Source organism: Psilocybe cubensis, chromosome 4 (genome assembly GCF_017499595.1).
Source record: "Psilocybe cubensis strain MGC-MH-2018 chromosome 4, whole genome shotgun sequence".
NCBI classification, from domain to species: Eukaryota; Fungi; Basidiomycota; class Agaricomycetes; order Agaricales; family Agrocybaceae; genus Psilocybe; species Psilocybe cubensis.
Window position 1 is genome coordinate 3,907,307 of NC_063002.1, and position 22,140 is coordinate 3,929,446.

General features: G+C 45.4%; 5 protein-coding genes across 5 annotated transcripts; 2 read left to right on the plus strand and 3 right to left on the minus strand.

The window, feature by feature from the left end:
- Window positions 1–54: 54 nt before the first annotated feature.
- JR316_0005435 (Psilocybin synthase) lies at window positions 55–1,887 on the minus strand (the record flags this gene model as incomplete). Its single annotated transcript, XM_047891193.1, has 9 exons — window positions 55–522; window positions 573–662; window positions 713–782; window positions 832–1,153; window positions 1,208–1,281; window positions 1,332–1,441; window positions 1,560–1,635; window positions 1,694–1,756; window positions 1,811–1,887. The coding sequence occupies 9 exons, from the start codon at window positions 1,885–1,887 to the stop codon at window positions 55–57; spliced, it is 1,350 nt and encodes a 449-aa protein (XP_047750954.1).
- Window positions 1,888–2,139: 252 nt separating this feature from the next.
- On the minus strand, window positions 2,140–2,866 carry JR316_0005436 (uncharacterized protein; the record flags this gene model as incomplete). Its single annotated transcript, XM_047891194.1, has 3 exons — window positions 2,140–2,214; window positions 2,274–2,418; window positions 2,466–2,866. 3 exons carry the CDS (start codon window positions 2,864–2,866, stop codon window positions 2,140–2,142), a joined length of 621 nt encoding a protein of 206 aa, XP_047750955.1.
- A 1,670-nt stretch (window positions 2,867–4,536) lies between these two features.
- Window positions 4,537–7,949, plus strand: JR316_0005437 (Beta-xylosidase; the record flags this gene model as incomplete). The annotated part of the gene is made up of 19 exons (XM_047891195.1): window positions 4,537–4,757; window positions 4,814–4,892; window positions 4,945–5,089; window positions 5,140–5,488; window positions 5,540–5,679; window positions 5,733–5,749; window positions 5,809–5,956; window positions 6,011–6,037; window positions 6,096–6,188; window positions 6,246–6,421; window positions 6,472–6,666; window positions 6,720–6,918; window positions 6,984–7,028; window positions 7,088–7,132; window positions 7,191–7,327; window positions 7,384–7,451; window positions 7,501–7,606; window positions 7,666–7,742; window positions 7,793–7,949. The coding sequence occupies 19 exons, from the start codon at window positions 4,537–4,539 to the stop codon at window positions 7,947–7,949; spliced, it is 2,424 nt and encodes an 807-aa protein (XP_047750956.1).
- Window positions 7,950–8,079: 130 nt separating this feature from the next.
- JR316_0005438 (Oxidoreductase BOA17) lies at window positions 8,080–9,326 on the minus strand (the record flags this gene model as incomplete). The annotated part of the gene is made up of 8 exons (XM_047891196.1): window positions 8,080–8,297; window positions 8,355–8,525; window positions 8,577–8,626; window positions 8,685–8,789; window positions 8,843–8,869; window positions 8,931–8,964; window positions 9,015–9,235; window positions 9,289–9,326. The coding sequence occupies 8 exons, from the start codon at window positions 9,324–9,326 to the stop codon at window positions 8,080–8,082; spliced, it is 864 nt and encodes a 287-aa protein (XP_047750957.1).
- Window positions 9,327–9,817: 491 nt separating this feature from the next.
- On the plus strand, window positions 9,818–10,874 carry JR316_0005439 (Haloacid dehalogenase-like hydrolase domain-containing protein 2; the record flags this gene model as incomplete). The annotated part of the gene is made up of 3 exons (XM_047891197.1): window positions 9,818–10,140; window positions 10,190–10,716; window positions 10,768–10,874. 3 exons carry the CDS (start codon window positions 9,818–9,820, stop codon window positions 10,872–10,874), a joined length of 957 nt encoding a protein of 318 aa, XP_047750958.1.
- Between the last annotated feature and the right edge of the window lie 11,266 nt (window positions 10,875–22,140).

Below are 22,140 nucleotides of genomic sequence, written 5' to 3' on the forward strand. Positions count from 1 at the left end.
GTCTACATATAAGCCATAGGAACCCGCTTCGATGTCTAGACTCCCAAGTACAGCTTATTTTACACCACGCAAACCCATTCCAACCTTCCGGCTGACATGCCCCACAAAGCTCTCGAAAAGTGCCCGATCGTTTCCAAAAATCCACTGATTCTCTACTACATTGACGGGATCAGCATGGGCTGTGTCCGCGAGGACTCTACAACTGCAGGTTAGAGCAGGTTGAGAACCAGACAAAATATCGTCTGCGTCCAATGACGCCGGATCAGGTTTTTTACTACTATTCTTGTTCGCCCGGCTCCTCCGAGCGCTCCTCGACCACGTGTTCTGGCGAGCTTCCACGAAGAAAGAATTTAGTGACGTAGTCGTGTATGAAACACCTTCGATGCCATGCAAAGTTTCTATTAGTTTTGTGGATACAAGATGTGTTGCAGGGCCAGGGAATGCCTGCACCAGAGTGTTTTTTGGAGGCATACATGGGTATAGAGCATGCTTGGGTGATATTGATTGAATGCGAGCCATTGTCTGTTCGACATTAATAAGCACTGCATTAGAACACGGGGGTGCGAACTCACGTCTGGCAGTCGAGTATCTGCGAATGACCAGGCAATCGCCCAGCGGCGCGTTTGGCCTTGCACAAATTCAGTGACGGCGTAGTTCGTTATCTGCATGAGCTATTAGAACGTGGCGCTCCATGTGAAGGAAAATGGAGCACCGAACGCTGACGCAGCACTTCTACGATAGTAGCTACAGACGACATCTTGCCTAGCATCGATGTATACCATCTAAGGAACTTATAATCAGGCGGTGATATAAAGTAGAGGAATTACCCACTTGCATCTAGTCATAAATCGTTCGCTTTCATCCAAGATCTTCATCACGAACCCTTCTTCCCCGCCATGCGGATATATCATCTCAATGTCTGCTCCTGTACAAACAGCATTGGGAGGAAACTCCTTTGCTTCAGCAGACTGTACAACTTCGGCGGCACTCCCGTAGAACGGCGGGTTACACATCGTGAATTCAAAAGTACGATCATCCTCAAGAGGGAAGAGAATAGACTGGTCTGGAGAAGCCTTTTCGACGTGTATTCGAGATTGCATATTATTGTTTGATATGTTACGTCGAGCAGACTCATACGACTCGTAGTCGATTTCTAGGATAGGTGTTTGCCTAACATATCAATAATTAGACATTAAGATCAACTCACCTGTCGCCACCATTTCCCAAGTAGCTTCCAATTTGCATATCAGAATGGGATATATAGCTGTCGACCCAGTCCCTCTTATATTGAACGAATTAGATGTGACTTATTTGATATTCAGATGGCGTACATGTCGATTCCACGAATTGGTCGTGCGCGCGAATGCGATCCAAGCACATCTTCGTGAGCTCGTACAATGTCTTGAATCCACAATGCGTAATTAAGCCTATAAGTGACTATCTGTCAGCTCGTTGTCTGTGGTAAGGTTTTGTGACTGTTGACTAACCTATTGGGTACCTTTTTCCGTTGACCTTCGCTTCAAATCATTGATACGTTGAGGAGACCTAGAAACACGTACCGGCGGGCACAACCGCGTGGATGGGATGTCTAAGGTGACACCGAAGTCGCGCTGCATGATGGCTTCGGTGAGGCGTCTGTTCTAAATAAACTCAGCGAAAGAGAATCAAAAGGTAGCAGAAGGGGTCAAGATACCTTTGAGCAGTCTCATCTTTGAAATCGATGGTTGGTTTTCCAGTTTTAGGATCATGTATCAGACTTCCGTCGTTCGCCAGTAAGCTTCAGAGGAGGACAGGATACTGTTAAACATACTGTTGTTTGAGTTTGGGGTATGATTCTGATAGCTGTGTAAAGTCCGGTGGAATACGATAAGGATTGCGGACATGCATGAATATGAACGTGTGACCCAACCCACTGACGCGGACGCACCGACAGAAACAATGTATTTGATATTATAGCTGCCGCCAAACAACTGTGCCGGCCGATCGCCGATCTTAAAATTGACGCCGCAAAAAATAGATGTCAATCAGGGGTAAATGCAAAGTTACAAACGCAATGGTTTTGAGAGCGAAGTAAATAAATAGATAGTACAGAGAGCATACAGCATGGAAGCATTACAAAATTTACTAATTGTTCATCACTTAGGCTGAAGTGGTAGCAGCTTCTGTCTCGGCAATGTAGTGTCGGGCAAAGAGATCATTTTGGATCCAGATCACCTGTAACAACAAAAATTGGCGTTTTGGTCTCGGTTGAAGTAGCGAATGAAAAATGTTACCTTGTTTACGGCCCTCATGACTGCGTTTTTTGTTGTAATGTCGAGGTCCGGATGGGTGATAACTGCATTGATGACAATGTCCTGGACGTATCCAAGCAAGATACTACAGTGGATATATTCGACTCGGAGAGGGGGTTTCGATTTACTGTCGAACAGTTAACCTTTGGTAACAAAGATACGTGAAGTTCATACCGATGCGCAAATCCTGCCTGTCCTGTATGCATCAAACCGACTTTATTGAGATACTCCCAACTTGATTGCTTTGAATAGTCCATCGTCACTAGCTTAACCAAATATCCTGCCAAAAAATCCTTTCTGAACTTGATCTGAGGATGGTCCAATGAAAGATCTGAAGCGTCTGTTGGGGTGACGCCGTCATAACCTGTTTGTCGGGGTACGAAGGACTTGGCGGTGATGTCAAAGGAGAGTAACTTTTGGTAAACGGCGTCGACGACGGCTGGGACGAGGGGGCCAACGACAGGTGCGGCGGCGTGTAATGCAGCGGCATCTTCAGACGTGAATTCTATGAAGTCTCTTAGATATTTAATGCGTGACGGAAGGTCGTTGAGAGATTCTTCGGAAATGTGCTGCATAGTGGCTTGAGAATAAAGAGAGTGGTAAGAGGAACTATACTTTTGACTGCCGCAAGTCGCGTCTTTAAATAATGAAAAATCATTATGAACGAGCACCTTTACGTTCGGGATATTGTTCTAGAATGTCTCCAGACAATTCCCAGACCGTAGCCGAGCTCAACCGAAGCCAAGATATCAGTCATCGGTGAGAACCGCCAAAGATTTAAAATCACTTCGATGACATTGGTTGGGACTACATGGATCATCCTTCTGCAGGAACGATCGCGCACTTGTCGCAAATGTCGGAAAAAAAAGGAAACAAATTTCTAATATTCTCACGTTTGGGATTAATGCGTGTACTATTTTTAGACGATACTGTGTCGTTGTCGGACTGTCCACCTGTTAAGCCACAAAGGACAAGGAAGTGGAGGCCTTTCCCCGGGATATGCTTTAGTACAGAGCATGCAAACATATACAGGGTATCAAAACTATAATCTCTGCAAGTATAGTCTTAATTAATTGTGGTTACCTTGCAGTCATTCTCAGCCCGACCAGAAAATATACTTACCCCAACTTACTTCTGTTGTCATTATAATAAATCATTCAAACGTTTAAATGAGTACCCCGGTCCATCTATACTAGAAATATGGCAGATATGTCCATACACCTTGCGAAAATGTGTCAGATATGTCTATATGCCTTGCGATATGTCGCAGTTAACTTCATATGTGCTATCCTATCCTACGATAGCTTAAATTAAGAAAGACATTGTTCAGGATCTTCTGGACTCTGTGTATTCATGTACCTTCCAGAAAACATTCCGTCATTGAAAATAACTAACTATGGGAACCCCTGCAAATTGAGTTGTTCGATAATCATGTCAACGGTTGCTTATCAGTCATCGACCTCTGGGAAAGACATCGTCTTTCTCGACATGCTACGTTTCTTAACTATCTGAATACTTACCCTGAATCCTTATAATACGAATAAGTTAGCAAAGATGACCATCCTGACGTCGAATAAGTCATACCAAAACCGAATGCCACCAACCCGGATAGCAAGCATGATAAATGCACCTCAGGCTCGGTGTCCGAATAATATCAGTTTAACAGTCTTATACTAAATGCTTTGTGTTGAGGTACTTTAATGTTTTGTCATAATGTGAACTACTAGTACGCATATTGCTTCTGGCTTGCTCCTGGCATCAAGTTCACGACTCGGCTCAGTCACGAATAATCTTATCTTATCAAACTCAACTAAAATCTCTTAGTATCTCTCGGCGGGAACCGCGATGATGGAAATTATTCATCTCATTCCCTCATCCTGTCACTTTGCTTGGACTCTCATCCATCGAGGTTTAGGGTACCTCCGGCTCAGTATTGTTTCGTCCATGTTAAAATTCAACATCTTCTTTCAATTACTTCGCTTCAGATCCTTTCATCCTTCCACCAGGACCAAGGATAAATGTCGGCAGTACAAACTGGTTAGCGGGCCGCCCTCAATGGAGTACCGAGTGGCCCTCATGAAGAAAGGATCACCTGCTTAATTTCATTCCCTTTATTTGGTGCGCCAGCGCGACAGGACTACATTTGACGTGCATCCTTGTCTTCTGTTTCTTCTCAAAGGTGGAGGATGCATATAAGGCGAGCCGTCGATGCAAAGACCTTCACTTTAATTTTTCCGCTTGAACGATGAGCGGTTCAAAATCCTTTTCTCTTCTTTTGGCGCTTGTATCGTGCATCCATGTTGTAGCGGACTTTGGTGTACGTGATGGACTGCATTTCTCTTTGGAATCTAGGGCGACGAACATCGATGGGTCAATCCCGACGTATAAAAACCCAAAAGCTTCGATTGAGGCGCGCGTCAATGACTTGCTCCCGCGTATGACTATCGAGGAAAAAGTGGCTCAAATGTATGGACCAAAATATTGTCTGCGTTTTCTTGTGTTTACCTAATTGTTCTCTGCAGTATTCAGGGCGACCTCAACGGGTGGATGGATCTGTCTGATCCCCTAGATGATACAAAGATATTCAATCAGACTGGATTAGTGAGCCGAACGCACATTTTTGGATTTTAATGCCTAAATTTGTTAAATACAGGAAGAAATGATGCGATTAAAAGGCGGTAGCATATGGGGAGGTTATCTGGTACCATACGACAAGTTTGTTTTCGGCGTCACGGTGGGACAGAAATATTTGATGGAGAATACAACCCTCGGGATCCCTGCACTTATTCAATCTGAAGGTCAGAAAATTCTATGCAGAATCTAGCACCCTTTTGATAAATAAACTCAGGTCTTCACGGTTTTACCAACAAGGGAACCATATTTCCCTCGCCAATCGGTCTAGCGGCATCGTTTGATCCCAACTTAGTCTCACAGGTTTCCAATATAACTGCCTCTGAAGCAGAAGGACTAGGTATCAACCACATGTTTGCACCTGTATTAGACTTGTCTCGTGAACTTCGCTGGGGACGCGTTGAAGAGAATTTTGGAGAGGACCCTTTCTTGACTGGAGAAATGGGTCATGCTTTCGTTACTGGGCTCCAATCGGGCCGACGGAGGAACGCCAGTAGCAATGCTATAGCCCGTGTTGCCGCTACCTGCAAGCATTTCGCTGCTTTCGGGAGTCCTCAAGGAGGATTGTGAGCCTTCAATGTTGTCATAACAAGGCGTGAAATCCTTACATTATACAGGAATATTGCCCAAGTATCGGGAGGCGAACGCGAATTAAGGACTATGTTCTTGAAGCCATTCAATCGCGCATGTGTCGAAAGTCTCTCCATTATGACTGCCTATTCGAGCTACGATGGTATTCCCGCGATTGCCAATTCCCGTAGGTCATCCTATCGTCAATGTTGTCATCGAAGTTCTGATCTTTGTACTCAGATTTGTTGACTGATATTGTTCGTAATTTGTGCATTTAAATGTTCTATCTCTAACGTGATCATATGGTTCATTTTAGCTTCGCAACGAGTGGGGGTATAAATATTGGGTAACAACGGACGCCGGATCTGTGGACCTTCTAATTAACCTCCATGGTACTTGCGATACAAGGGAATGCGCTGCAAAGACTGCGTTAGAAAATGGTATCAGCGGAGAGATGGGAGGCGGTCAGTTCACCGATTTATAGTACTAATTGTATTCAACTGATTAATTCCTACCAGGGACGTACACATACCTCACACTACCTGGTAATTAATCATTGACTGTCTCATGTTACGTGGATGCTCATATCTCACACTGTGCTAGACCAAATCAAGGCCGGCACTGTCGATGTGAAGTTCCTCGATGCCACTGTCAAGGGAATGTTGAGTGCAAAGTTTGCTCTGGGTCTCTTCGAAAGTTAGTTTCACTCCCCAATGATCTCGTCTCGAATATTTAACTCACTCTATTTACAAGACCCTTATCCATACGAAGACTACATGTCCTTCATTCGAACTCCTGAATCAAGGACTGTTCTCCATCAAGCTGACACCGAAAGTATCGTTCTTCTTGAAAATAGAAACAATGTGCTGCCTCTCAAAAAGAACATTGGATCTATCGCTCTTCTGGGCCCACAGGCTAATCGTGTCACGGTTAGCAAGTTCCTCCTTTCAGTGTCCAATATCTAATTTTTTATGGGCAGTTTGGCGATTACGTATTCTTCAACGCTTCTCTGGCTGGCATATCTCCTCTCGACGGATTCAACCAATTCATCACAAATACTTCCAGTAAAACGAAGATTAATTTTGCTCCAGGGTGCGAGCTTTGGTCAAACGATGATTCGGGTATACCTGCTGCTGTCCAAGCCGCGCAGGCTTCTGACGTCGCAATTGTCATGGTAAGTGACACTTGTGGAAGTTTGGTAGGCATGCTTATGAACCGTATGTCCAGGTTGGTACGTGGTCCCTTGATCAGACACTGCTGTGGACTCCGGGAACAAATGCCACCACTGGAGAGCATGTCGATCTCGCCGATCTTGGTCTTGTCGGTGCTCAACTCAAACTAGTACAAGCAGTAAAGGCCACAGGGAAACCCACCATAGTCGTATTTGTTAGTGGGAAACCGATCGCCGAGCCATGGATACAAGAAAGTGGGGAATGAATTTGTGCTTCCCAATAAGCTTTTCATTTAATCATCTGTCCATTAACTCATTAGATGCCGACGCTGTCGTCCAACAATTCTATCCCGGGGAATTAGGAGGTAATCCTAACTGATCCTCTACCTTCTATGTGAAGATCTATTGATTACCGTCACCTCAGGACTCGCTATTGCCGAGGTCATTTTTGGCGCGGTGAATCCGTCCGGTAATTATATACACGTACCTTCTAACTTTGATCCATTACCAATACCGCCCCTCGTTAGGTAAACTGCCAGTGTCGTTCCCGCGTGACGTTGGAACAACCCCAGTGTTTTACAATTACCTGAAAGGCAGCAGGCCAATTGATGCAGGTCAGGTTTTAGATAACGGACAGCTCAAGTTTGGACATCAGGCAAGTCAAGTACACAGTGAATCGTGACGGTCTCCACGTTAACTTACGCTTAATCCGTTTTTCAGTATGTCCTCAATAGCCCCGTCCCCCTTTGGAGTTTTGGACACGGCCTGAGCTATACTACCTTCAATTAGTGAGTGCGTTCCATCTGCGTGTCACTGATCCCCTAACAGTATTGTTAGCACCAATTTGAAAGTATCCCCTTCAACGATCAGCGCTAACCAAGATTTCACTGTCACCGTCACAGTTAAAAATACGGGAGAGGTAGATGGAAAAGAGGTTGTTCAGGTGAATTTATTTTGATTTTACAATCATGCGAATGCTTGACATGACGAATCTGTTATCAGGTGTACATGACCGATGTCGTTAGCTCTGTAGTCACTCCAAATCAGGAGTTAATTGGATTTCAGAAAGTGGACATCCCGTAAGACAAGTTTCAAGTTTCTGGATACTGTTTCATTGTCATTTCTTTAGGGCTGGAAAGTCGGTCACTGTTTCCATCAAGGTTCTGTCTTCCCAACTTGCGGTTTGGACTTTGAAGAACACTTGGGTAGTCGAACCAGGGGCATTCAATATCAAAGTGGGAACAAGCGATCAGGCATTTGCTACCACGACCTTGACTGTACAGTAAAATTGTGACATGTGGTACCAAAGTTTACAAGAAATGATATATTTCTTCTCACTCTTGTTATGCTTCGAACTAGGAGAGGTGAAGCCAATGATGAAGGTACGAATGCTATACAATATGCGGCATTTTTTCATTAATTTTCGACAATATCTGTACTGAATGAAACCTCCTTCCATTCCTCCAGTCGTTCCAGAGCACTTAACGATGCAGTTTTAGCTACATTATAGGCATCAGTTCCTAAGGAAAGTCCTCTTGGAAACTGTTTTCCTGCAGCCTGGCCCTCGCCTCGTACGAGATCTAAGAGGATGTTGACACCCTTTATTGGGTCACCCGGTTGCTTGCCGTTGTAAGCTGCAGAGTGGAAGGGATGAGAATTGTCGCACTTGCGTTTGTTAAAACAATTCCCACCTTGTAAAGCGTTTTCTACAGTCTCATTTATTTCCTGATAATCAGAGATTCTGGAAACTTGAGGAGCACGCTGATCTGCCTGCAAGAAGGAGGTTCGAAAGTATCCAAAGTCAACACAAATGCTTCTTAATCCAAGGGGGGAGATTTCATCGTGTAATGTCTCCGCTATGCCTGTTGGAATCTCAGTATGCTAAACCTGATATTTGAAGGCAAAATGAATACCTCGAAGGGCCCATTTGGTGGCAACATATAAGCCAGCATACGGCGATGATCTAGGTGAATAGGAATCTTGAGCACTTGCCAAATCTATGCCACTTCTGAGAAACTTACTTCCAACCTCCAAGTGATCCGATGAATAAGACGGTTCCAGTCCGTTTTTCTCTCATATATGGCAGAAAAGCCCGACTGACATTGAGGGCTCCAAAAACATTAGTGCTAGGTACTGATGGTAAGTTGAAAAGATAAAGCCGCGCTCGTCTGTCCCTCACTTGAACTGATCATAGGTTTCTTGGGGTCTAAAAGTACAAGAAAATTTGCATTAGTATTGGAGTCCTATCAGTAAGTAAAATAACTTACGTGCTTTCCTCTATAGCGCCAACAAGTATATATCCTAATTCATGTCAAAAACTGTCAACAACTCGGCTACATGGTGAAACATACCAGCATTGTTGACAAGAACGTCGATTCTTCCATGTATGGCGACCGCTTTTTGCGCAATTTCTTCCAGGGTCTCTAGGGGTGATGTAACATCTAACTCGATAATATCTGCACCTTTGGATTTGAGATCCTCAAGTTTGCTTATTGATCGAGCTCTGCCAGTCGCAATGACTTTTTCACCTCTCTTGAGGGCCTCAAGGGCAAGGTCACGACCAATCCCCGACCTGTAAGATATGATTTAGCAAGATAAAGATAGATCTATCATGATTTTGCGTACGATGTCCCAGTTATAAGCCAGACAAGCTGTGATACCATGCTGTCGATTATTTATGGGGCTGTATGGGGGGATATAAAAGTTAGGAATGCAACTTCTCGAGGGTGGTTTCGACCTTTTCTATCTGCTCCGATGTCGTCAGTGGTCAGCTGCCAAGACCCTGACTTATTATCGCACTATCACTGTATGACTCATCCTTCCTTGATCTATACCGTAGATGGGAACAAGGATTACATAGCATTCTCAATCCATTTCTGAATAGATTCAATGGAAGTAATCACAGACTACAGTCACCCACGATGGATATGAGCTATGCCGGAATGCCGCTATGTTTACATCGTATTAGGGTACTGATGGCAACTGCGGCATAACGAGCGGAGGATTACGGCACTTCGGCATAAATGTGGCAGTGCTAAGATAACGAAGCAATTTTTTTATCGCCTTACCGTTCCTTTGCATTTCGAACTATCTTCCCGAGCCTGAAAATTCTTTAAAATACAAACACGCCGACGAATATGCCCATTGGATACGCATGATGTGTAGACCCCATCGACCCGTCATCAGCGCCTTGTTAATTGACATCTCGGGGACGCTTCATGTAGGCAAAACACCAACTCCAAAAGCAGTTGACGCATTTCATAGACTCAGAGAGTCATCTATCCCTTTCCGACTCTGTAGCAACTCGAGCAAAGAGTCGTCGACAGACCTCGCCAAGCGTTTGGAGAGTTTGGGTTTCGAAATCTCCTTCCAGTCTAAGAAGGAAGATTTTGTCTATCCTGGCAGTCACAATTCGCAAATACTATGGACAAGCATTGCTGCTGCTGCTCAACTTGTCAAGAATATGAACCTTGAAAAGTGAGCGGTATGAGTATATGTCCATGTTCAAAGATTGAGAACTTTTTAGGCCTTTGTTGCTATTGTCCGAGTCTGCTGCATCAGAAGTATTGTCTCAGTTGTCCCCAAACGGCCGGAGTGCTTTGGAATCCGTCGATAATTGTTATGACTCTGTCGTTGTTGGACTTTCCCCCTCCTCCTTCGATTATGGTCACCTCAATGAAGCCTTCCGTGTGCTGAAAGGAGAACATAAATGCAAAGTTCATGATCAGCAAGCCACTCCATCAGTCCCATTGATCGCAACACACAAAGCAAAGTATATTCAAACAGACGATGGTCTATCCCTAGGTCCCGGCCCATTCGTCACGGCACTTGAAACAGCGACCGGTGTAACTGCACATGTTGTAGGAAAGCCTAGCAAAGCATTCTTTAACATGGTTATCGATGATATCAAATTATCAGAACCACTCAGCGACCCTGCCAAGCTTGGCAAAGGGGCCGCCACTAACGACAGGGGCAAGATCGCCGTGATTGGCGACGACGTAGAAGCAGACCTTGGGGGCGGTGCCGTTGAGCTTGGCCTATGGCGGGTACTAGGTAAGTGCATGTTCAGCACCATGATTTCAACCATGAACGTTCTTCCTTTAGTGAAAACAGGAAAGTACCGGCCAGGCGATGAAACAAGAAAAGGGATTGTTCCTCCGGATGAAATTTACGATTCTTTTTCCGACTTTATCGATAGCCTTTTGAAGTAATGTGCAATTCACACTATTTTCGAATCGGTATATTTGATTAAAATCGGTGTATGGATGGCTAGTGGCCCACCTCCATGCTGACTATTATAGATGATTCTACGATGATTCATTCTCTCAGCCGATTCGTGAGTTGAGGTGAAAGGATGTGTGTGTCTTTTCAAATCGATACATAATATCATTCTGAAAGTCCGATTTCCACGCAGAACTAATCTCGCAACGAAGAGAAATATCAGATTTTCGCACATTCGTCATCTCCGTTGTGTGAACGCGGAAAATAAATTTCAGACACGATGATCAGTTAGATGTTGGTGTGCTATCGTCCTTGTCAGCCACCTCGATAATAATCCTGCATTCGTCTAAGAGGATGTAATGGGTGATACTCTCAAAACTTTGGTGATATTACCCGACAACCCCACAGGATTATGTGCAAATCTAACCGACAGCCTTAGAACGTCGGTTTTTTCTCCTTTTCTCTTTCATTTTGTAAACCCAATTTGGGGGCGAACATTTTGCTTCGGACGCGCAGCGTTGAAATATATTATCGAAGAGTCAACTGATTGTCATTTGGAACTTAGTATCGCCATGGAGCTCAAGCTGATTTCCTTTATTTTACCACCCGCTTAAAACAAAAATCCTTCGTGACGACCTGGAGGATATCTAATGTTATCTTCAGCAGAATGAAGAACTGATGTCATGGGCTGAGAACCCCGGCTAGTGTATATCCGTGAGTAAATCACTACCACTCCGTTCTTTTTTTAACAGAGATCTTTATACAGTTGTGTTCTAGGAGATTGTCACGCGGTGAGCACATTGCCTTTGCATTGCAAGGAACCCTGCACACGCACATACACCGGAAGACATGGATTCATTTTCGCCATCATTAGGCGTTTGCTTCTTCCCGACATGTAAGGATTATCTGCTAATCCCAGGCATTTAATTGCATTTCCCGAACATGCCAATCGCAGCTTGAAATATATCAGATCGGTGTCGAATGAGGCTTCCCGGCTGCCATGCTGCAGGCACAGTTTACAGCGGAGCTTGTTGATCTTGCGACTTGAACTCGACGCCTAAAAGCTCCTGAAGGGGACCCTTGACTGCGTTCATAAGGCAGCTTATGAATTTTCGAGATGTCGTCGACTTCCTAGTCCCTTGGGTATATCATGCTGCCCAAGACAAAACGGCGATATCGGCTGTCTGCATATTGCTGAGTAAGAGTATACTGGCGGAATCGTGTAACTGGCTGAGTGACGACCATCCACATCCACGAGAACATATTAAAATAGCATTCGCCTTTACACGATCCACTTTGGGGTTCCACCGGCAATCAATGTTATTTCTGTCTATGTGCACTCAAAGGGTTTGAAGGTGACAGAAAGATCTTCCTATGGCGTCCTTTCATTACAAATCCATTGATGTGCGACTGCGCTGCAGGGTGCAATGTATACAGATAGTGTCGCTCTCAAAGACGATGTTCACTCAGCCAGGTATGTAGACCATCGCTCCCCGAGTGTCAAAAATTGATTACATGGACATCACAACTATTATGGATCCTCAAATACCTGACAGCATCCACATCTATTTGGTTAAAGTTGAAGCATTAGGTGAACACTGATCGTACTCATGATCATCAACATACGAATATTAGGCTAAAGACACGGGTGCCATAAGAACATCTCCATTTAGCAGCGCGTCTATTTGTGGATGATGATCGTGGTGCAGCGCGAATCCTCAAATACATGACAATGATTATCATGCCCTATATGGATAAAAGGCAAATGTGAAAGGAGGATCCATCTCTCCGTGACACGCACACACCCTGCCTGCATTGTGCCCAAAAAAAGACGAAGCACTGTCCAGGTTCCCAGTTGCTGATACCTACCGCCCACTCCGGGCATCGCTCTGCGTTTGAGGGTTTGAACGAGGGGCTGGCGGCTTTCCTGCCGTTCACTGGCCTCGATGATTGGATAATTAAAGCCTTTTTGGAGCTGGAACCAGTGCTAATTATGAGTCGTGTGAGGGGCTTCACACTCATGGAAGTGCATCCGAGAGCACTGTACGTGATGACGATCGCGTATTTCAATGGACTGGTGCTTACATGCACCTGAAGCGGCACGATATACATCTCATCACTGATTCCAAACACTCAGAGTCAATCCAGAAATTTCGGCAGATGCGTACTTACTGGAATACAAAACAGAAATATATTGCCCACGGATAAAATGTTGCTATTTGGACGGGGGGTTTGAATCCGGCGACGCGAACGGATTGGACCCATCCGGCTCTTGTAGTGTACTAGTCGCCAGGCGCTTATTTTGTCGCAGCGGGCTGTAACGTGGCCTCGGATATGTCTGTGGGATTTGTGAACTATCGCCCCTTTGCTATAACCATGTCCCTGGTGCATCCACCCGGCGTCTATGCATAGAACAGACTGTCGCTTTAATTACATCGGCCCGGCGGGTAAAAATGTCATTGATAATTCTGAGGAATGGAGGGGAGAGGAGCTGAAGTACAACTTTTACTTCAGGTATGCTAAACTAGGACAGCTAGGGCATGAGTGTCTTTGAATGCCGCAGGCTCTCCACGTCCCTCGTGAGGAATCATGGGTATTCAAAAGTCATTTAAGCTACTAGCAGCAGGCCCGATGGGTATGAGAATGAATGTATAGTTTGTACCCCAGCGGCGTCGCCGGCATTTAATCTCCCATAGCACTAAGCAGCAATGAATCGATTCGCGATTCGATTCGATTAGTCCACGCCAGTCGCCCATGTCGTGTCCGTGTGGTGGTGGTGTGGTGGTGGTGGCTTCCCGCCCTCGGATGTCTTTCTTCCTCATCAAAACAGCTTCTCTATCCGATTTTCATTGTTTCCCAGAGCCTCGTCGGCGATTATAGCCTGGGAACTCGACATCGATGTATTGGTACAACAACCTTCAACCTGATTCCCGTTCATAATTGTTCTGGCCTCTTAAATATGATGTATAAACGGATTCGGGACGGATCTATGAAGAATGAGTACATTGAATGACTGTCAATGATTCATTCAATTGGAGGGTAGAACCATCAGGATCGACCAGCCACACGCTGCGGGTCTGGCACTCAGTTGCCGTGACTTAAACAGGCTATCATCCGAGAGGTAAAATAACGAATAATTAGCATAATTACCCAGGCGTGGGTAGGTAAGAATTTAACGTTCAAGTCGCCTAGATTTCATTACATCGGGCAGTACTTCATTTTAATTTCATGAAAAGGTTCTTGGAAAAATCTAAACCTAACCCTAACCCTAGCCCTAACAAAACCTTGCAAATCGCACCGAAAACCACAAAATCTAGAACAAGAAGCACCGTACCCCTCGGACGACTCGGTGATCAAAAAATAGCATTCTAACTTTCAAATAAAAGATTATGCGTTCTACGTTGCCTTTCTCTTTCTACACTTCTACCCGCTCTGTATTCTACATTCCGTTTTCCGCGATCGTGTCCGCGTTCGGGAGTCGGTGAACAAAAGGCAAGAAGCGTCGATGTGGGAGCGGCATTCAAACTCACAGGGGAGGGCGGGGCGGGTAATTCGTAATTTTGTATGGGAAGCGAGGGGAGGATTAAGGTGTCTTAATACGTACATGCCACATATACGTCGTGAAATCTCACGACCATTGCTGGCAGTGCTAAAGTACATTTAGCCCAAAGTTTGTTTTCCTTTTCAGGATTTGCTGAAGACTCCTCATTTATTAGACTGGGTAGGTGTGTGGCCTCGAAAGCATTTTTTCTGGGGGTGTGTTTGTGTTAATTAATGTGATAGCTCAGACGAGATTCAGAGGATGCTACGACACGACTCGAAGGAGGGGTGGCGAGTTATGTACGTATTGTCCGTCACGGCCGAGTCGAGTCAAGATTTGTATTGCCATTGGAGACTGGAGTCGTGGATCAAATAAACTAGAACATGTCTATTCTGGGGGCGGGAGGGCGGCGCTCAGACTCATCATCCTCATCGACATCGACCCCCAAAACGTAAAGGCTTTAAACGCGTGCAGGTACAAGTTCGCCTAGGACACCTAGTAGTAGTACACCGGTACACCGGTCGTACTGCTAAAGCCTCTTTGACAGTAGAAATTTAAATCTTAAAACACACCGCAGGGCCCGCGCTTCTGATGGGATTGGGCTGGATGGGAGACGAGACGAGAAATTGAAGGATGAATGAACGAATGGATGGATGAATTAATGCAGGCGTGAAAGAAAGACTTGGACTAGAACTAGAACCAGAACCAGACCGTGTTTACGAGTTTGAATCTGAATCGCGTCTTCGGCTCAGCGCTCTCCCCTCTCCTTCGGCCATCATCATTATCACCATCATCATCATCATCATCGCCATCGTAATCAGAACGCATGGCACGGCGTTCAAAACTCAAATGCAAATGAAAAGTCTATTCGAAAGGGGTGACCAGCTGCACGCCCGTGAAGCGAGTAGAAGCTGAGCTTGAAGGGGGGGGCGGTCTATCATCGACCCATCCCATCGACAATCGCTATTCGGCAATCCTCCAATCCTTCAATCCGCTAATGGAAATCCGACAGTCAACCGTCAACGGTAGTCAACAGCAGCGCCCAACTGCAATTGTACCGGCTATCTATCCACGCTGTACTGGATTACTTGCTTTACCATCGAAGGTAGATTGAGTATTTTAGTTGTTCCGTCGTTTCGTCGTTTTAAATCCATGATCTCACTCGCGCCTACACCCGCTTTGGATTTTGGACACTAGATTGTATCTGCCTTCATCTCGTCTCGTCTCACTTTGCGGCGTCCAGATGGTGGGGATGTCTGTCTTGTATTTGTATCCACCATTTTCATCTTAGTCTTCATTTGCATTTGCATTTACATTTACATTTGAATTTAAAATAGTCAGGCATCTAGTGCGGGCGAGCGGGCGATTGTCCGTCAATTAGATCTTGCCTACACGTATTTAGACCAACTACCAGTATAGTGCCTCGTCGGCCTCTCAACGTACGGAGAGACACCGGCGTAGAGGTGCTGCTAGTAGACCCCCGCGCAACTAAACGATCTTTAATTTGGCTGGTAGCGAAGTACTATTAGCACTAGTACCAGTAGCGCACGCTGATTTCGGCGTCAGCGGTGTTTAAGCGCGCGTGCGTGCACACATGCATGTGTGTGTGAGTGAGTTTCGAGCTCGAGGCAGACTCTCTGGAAGTCTCTAGAAGTTGAGGATTACATTAATATTGTACATCCCCAACTTACCTCTCCGTCCCAAGTCAATCTTCCCAGCACCTTGAAGCAGGAGTCTGCAAAAAACGAAAGTGTAGACGCACTCCGGCACGCACACGCACACGCACACGCACTGGCCATCAGATGGGATGGTAAGGCACATAACACGTAGCACGCGAAATCCATACTAGTAAGGATATTTCCATGTATATATCCATTCAAGTTTCCATGCCGTTCCATTGACCGATGACCACTGACCGCTGCCGTTGCCGTTTAATTGGACTGGTGGCACCTGGCAGACAGACAGGCATGAAGGAACGAACGTGATCCAGACCGTGAAGGTAAATCAACTCGAACGTCAATCTTCAGCGTTAGCCTCCAAGCTCAAGCTTCGAGCCCTTCCAAACTCCAACGGGACAACTCCGAGCCGAGTCACCCGCGCGGTCCGTGGATATAACGGTCATCAGAAACCCCTACGGTAATCTCAGGAGTTAGAAGTTAGAAGGTTGGAGGTAGAAGGTAGAAGGTAGAAGGTTTGGACGTGGACGTGGACATCGACGTTGGTCTGGGGTCTGGCTGCGAAGCTTGGTGTGTCCAGGAAATCCGGGAGAGGAAGGGGAGTCTAATGGGCTAGGAGCTGGGAAAGGAAGTGAAATATCTGGGAAAGGACGCTGGGTATGGGTAGGGAGTCTAGAAAGGGAGAAAGGAGAGGGGGATTCAGAGGGAATCAGGGAAACAAGGAAGGAAGGGAAGGGAAGGGAAGGGAGGGAAATTGGAAGGATTCGCAGTGTGATGTAATGTAATATCAATGTAATAGCGTTAGATTACATTATGATTTCCCTTGTACCATTATTATTACCATTACCATTACACTTACATTACATTTTTCATCGCCGTGTATTCGATGCGGTTGGATTACCGGTGAGAGACGAGGAGGGTGTATAGCCGAGGGCTTTAATTTTCGATTACTATTACAATCACTGGGAAGTGCCAGAGCGACAGAGGGGGGGTGCGAGATCAAGCGCGAGAACGAGAGCGAACAATGGAGTCAAAACAGTTAAATGTAAAAGGAAAAGTAAATTCAACAGAAAAGGCAAAAGTAGAAGCAAGCTTGAAAGATCCCACACGAACATCGAACATCGAGCGAAAAAGATAAGGACAAAGACAAAGACAAAGACAAACGATGACAAAAAGGCCGCCGAATATGGATTTGAGCACCAGCAGTGCCATGGGATTGGGAAAGCGGAAGGCTCGATATGTACATATGTACGCATATTTAACGTTTAACGTTTGAATACAGTAGTCCTATAGCTATTTCTTCTCTGACGACGAAAGTCGGCGTGGGCGTGGGCGTGGGCGTTGGCGCATTGTCGTAGTTAGCAATGTACGCGCGCGCCACGCACAAACACACGCGCACTGACACACGCCGCGCACGTAGCGCACATGCACACGCGCGTGCAAGCCCTTTTAAATTCGAAGGTTTCAGCAGCACATCGATTCTGGAATACAAATTTTCAAAAAGTCAAGAGTCAAGTAAAAGTAAAAATTCCAGTCGAGGCTTCCGCACTGGACCATCCAGGATCCAGAATCCAGAATTTTGAATTTCAAATTTCAGCGATCGTGGACTGCCGCCTGCGACTGCGACTGCGCATGCGCATACGCATGTGTGCCCTTTGCCCTGTGCCCATTCTTTTTTCCTGCTTGCAGTGCGCTGTTCCCTGTTTGCAGTGCGCTCATTTTGGGCCCTGTACATCGCCCAGTCCCCTGTTTCTGTTCCCTGAACATCTCCCAGTTACCTGTATGCAGTGTACTCGTCCCTGTACATCTCCCAATCCTCTGTTCATCTCCCAGTTCCCTGTTTGCAGTGCACTCTCACTCCCTGTACATCTCCCGAATCCCTGTTCTTGTTCCCTGTTTGCAGGGAAACTTGAAGGTCCCTGCCAGATTATCGTTGATTTTACGAGTGAGTGACTGGTTGATTTTCGATTGATTTTCGAACTCTCTGGATTGTGTATTGGTCGATTGATTCTCGATTCACTTTCGATTGATTGTCTCTGGCGATTGCTTTTCGAGTGAATGGCGATTGATTTTCGATTGTCTGGTTACTATTCTCTATCGACTGTCGATCGATTTTCGTGTGCATTGTCGATTGTCTGGCCATTGATTTTGCGTTGACCATTGACTGGCGTGCGGACATTGTCGATTGATTGTCGATTGATTTTCAGTTTTTTTATGGATTTTCGATTGTCTGTCGGCGGGTGTTGATTGCGGATTGTCAATTAATTTTCGATTGATTTTCTTAATGACTGTCGATTGATTGTCTTACTGACTGTCGATTGATTTTCCATTGTCTGTCGATTGATTTTCCATAGATTTTCGATTGCGTTGGACCCTTACTGGCATGCGCAGTGGCCTGTCAAAGCCAGCTCCTGTGTTATCTGTCAAGATCCATGTACACCCTTCGCCCTTCGCCCTTCGCCCTTTACCGGTTACCCTTCGCCCTCTGCCCTCTGCTTTTGCCTCTGAACCCTCTGCCCTCTTCCAACTTCTCTCAGGCTCTGCCTTCTGCTCGTTGGGTATCAAACACTGCTTTCACTCTACGCCTTGCACTCGTTCTCCTCCCGATCCCGATCCCGAATAAAACATCATAAATCAAACGTGATGTACTCACTCAAATTTGTGAAAAGACCCTCTGACGTGACTTCTCCCGAAGACACGAGAAACGCACGCGGACGGGAATACATCATGTACTAATTGGCTCTCCCGAGCAAAGGCACTTGAGCACACTGTCAGAAAATTTACAATCGCACGATCGCTGATAAGCAGTGGCGCGCTACGAGCGCGCGCACAAGTGCGCGCTCCCACGACTGCGCCGCGTTCCCACGATATGCCGCGCACGGCATCGACCATTGACCATCGGCCTATAATATAACCACGAACCTCGACATCCACAACCTTCTCCCCCTTCGTCAACCAGACCACCAGACCACCCTATATCAATCTTATTGCATTCAGGCATTTTCAACTTCGCCTCCTATTGCGCGCGATATGCCCCCGATCAAGCCTCATGGAGTAGTCAAGACCTTTCCCACGTTTCCACGCCTAGGCGTCGCGATCGACTTGGTGAAAAATACGAATTTGGGTGGGTGCTTCCTTCAGCCTCACCCTTCAAATTCAAAAACAGCTCCGATTCCACAACTTTTCGTACATTCGATAGCTTTATATTCCACCTTTTGTAATGGTAGTGTTAGAACCACTTAGCTCACATATACTACTACTAGGTAGGTAGAGTAGGTTTTCCCCCCTAGAGTACCGTGTACCGTGACCATTCCCTCCCCAAGTACTAGACACATTTTTGCGAATTCGTATCGAATTTACTGCGTTCTCCTGCGTCGCTTCGAGCTGCGTTTAAGTATATAGCATATTGCGTTCACCAGCGTCGTTACCCGCAGTCAGAACCGCCTGCATTTTTTCCGTGCCCTCTCAATCAACAGTTCCCCAGTCGCCTGTGGTTTGGTTATGCAGGGCTCTTTGTGGAGCTGCCCGCGCACATCAGCATCAGCGCATCTTGCATGAGAACTTGGGTGGTTTAGGCACTGCCTAGCAAGTATCTCTGTCCCTCCACGCCCATCACGCCCGTCAGTGTATCATCGCACATGAGACGAGCAAGGAAAAATCACGCAAATGAGAGCGCGAACGCGAACGCGAACGCGAACGCAGAGGTGAGCGCACACGAGCAGAATTACAAACGCACAAACACAACCTTGACACAAACTTGACACAAACGCAACCACAACCACAAACGCGAGCGCGTGCGCATCGGAGCAAAATTCAATTTAAGCGCTCATGCTAGTAACAGTAGTAGTAGTACTTGACTCACGGACTCGGGCTGACTTTCTTTCAGGAATTAATACAACTTGAATATTGAATATTGAATAATAACATTGAATACTAATATTGAATAGCTTGAATAGCTAATTAGTATCTATTGCTAGCGCTCGGCTGGACTTGTTCCTTTCCTTTCCTTTCCTTTCCTTTCCTTTCCTGCATCCTATATATCCGATATATCTATATCTATATCGTAGCACCAGCACAACGACACGACACGACACGATTGACAAATGACAAATGACAAATGACAAACAAATAAATGATGAATGATGAGATAAACGACTGACGATCCTCGCCCGCACCCGCGTCGAATCGAAGTTTAAACTTGAGACAAGTTTGCGGGACGTTTGAGAGAAGTTTTGTGCGTTTGAGGGACGTTTTGAACGCCGGATTCAGAGTTCGCACCGCCCACGGCGTCTTAAATCTTAAGTCCAAAAATGTTTCCTCTGGATTCCAACTGGATTCTGGAGTCTGGAGTTTGTTAGTGGATGATTAGTTTTACCAAGTTGCGAGTTTTTTACGTTTTTTCTTTGGATTTTTCTAACGATTTTTCGTTTTTTCTTACGATTTTTCGTTTTTTCTTACGATTTTTCGTTTTTTCTTACGATTTTTCGTTTTTTCTTACGATTTTTCGTTTTTTCTTACGATTTTTCGTTTTTTCTTACGATTTTTCGTTTTTTCTAACGATTTTTCGTTTTTTCTTACGATTTTTCGTTTTTTCTTACGATTTTTCGTTTTTTCTTACGATTTTTCGTTTTTTCTTACGATTTTTCTTTTTTTCTTACAATTTTTCGTTTTTTCTTACGATTTTTCGTTTTTTCTTACGATTTTTGGTTTTTTCTTACGATTTTTCGTTTTTTCTTACGTTTTTTCTTTGGCTTTTTCTTACGATTTTTCGTTTTTTCTTACGATTTTTCGTTTTTTCTTACGATTTTTCGGTTTTTCGAACGATTTTTCGTTTTTTCTTACGATTTTTCGTTTTTTCTTAATGATAAAGTTTTTTTTCTTTTCTTTTTTCTGCTTTTCTTTTTCTTAACGATACATTTCGTCTTTTCTTAACGATACATTTCGTCTTTTCTTAACCATACATGTCGTCTTTTCTTAACCATACATTTCGTCTTTTCTTAACGATACATTTCGTCTTTTCTTAACATGAAATTCCCTCTTTTCTTAACACCAAAACCAAAACCAAAGAGTCTTGAAGCTTTAAGCGCAGAAAGCAACGACGAGAGTTGTACGTTGTAGCTTTGTAATAGCAAGTTAAGGAGCAACATCGCCGTCGCTCTTGCCGTCGCTGTTCGGATTCAAGCCTGTCGGAGTGCGGAATGAGGAGTGCGGTAGATGTTTACACCGGTATACCTGCACCTGCACCTGCACCTGTATACCTGCACCTGCACCTGCACCTGTATAACTAGACATATATATCTATACGCCTATATATATGCACGCTAAGCGCTAAGCGCCAAGCTATTAGTGTATTACGATGAGAATCAGGATAGGAATCGTGATTCGGATTAGTAGGCTAAGAGTCAAGAGGAGCGGGATGGGAAGAGTTGAGAGGAGCAGGAGCAGGAGCAGGAGCAGGGGGAGGGGGAGGGATGTGGGATATGTGTAAGCGTGATGTGGACGGATGAATGTGGATGTGGATGTGGATGTGGATGCGAATGGTGTGGATGCGAATGGTGTGGATGAGGATGAGGATGATGATGATGACTTAGATGTGGATAATGCAGGACGGAGGGATGATGCAAGGAGGAAGGAGGGAGGGTTGATAATGATTATTATGATCTGGAGGAACGGAGGGACTGACGAGGGAAGGAAGGAAGGAGGGATGATGATGATGATGATGATCCCAGCACGAGCGTCGCACGAGGCACGGCGAATAAACGTTAAACACGACAGGAGCAGGGCAGTACATACACAGGCCAGGGAAGTAAAGATGTGTGCAGATGCAGATCATGATGCACTGTGCAGTTCAAGTTGTGCACGCTCTGCAAAAATGAAACGCAGACGGGACGGACAGGACCCGGGAAGCTCCCCTATAAGCATGTCCGCCTGGGATCCCAATTTTTGCCCTCAAATCCGCGAGATTTTGGGGCTCAAATCCGCGAAACCGGACAATGCCCGATAGGGGCATTCCCAATTAGATATTTTTTTTCAGCCCTG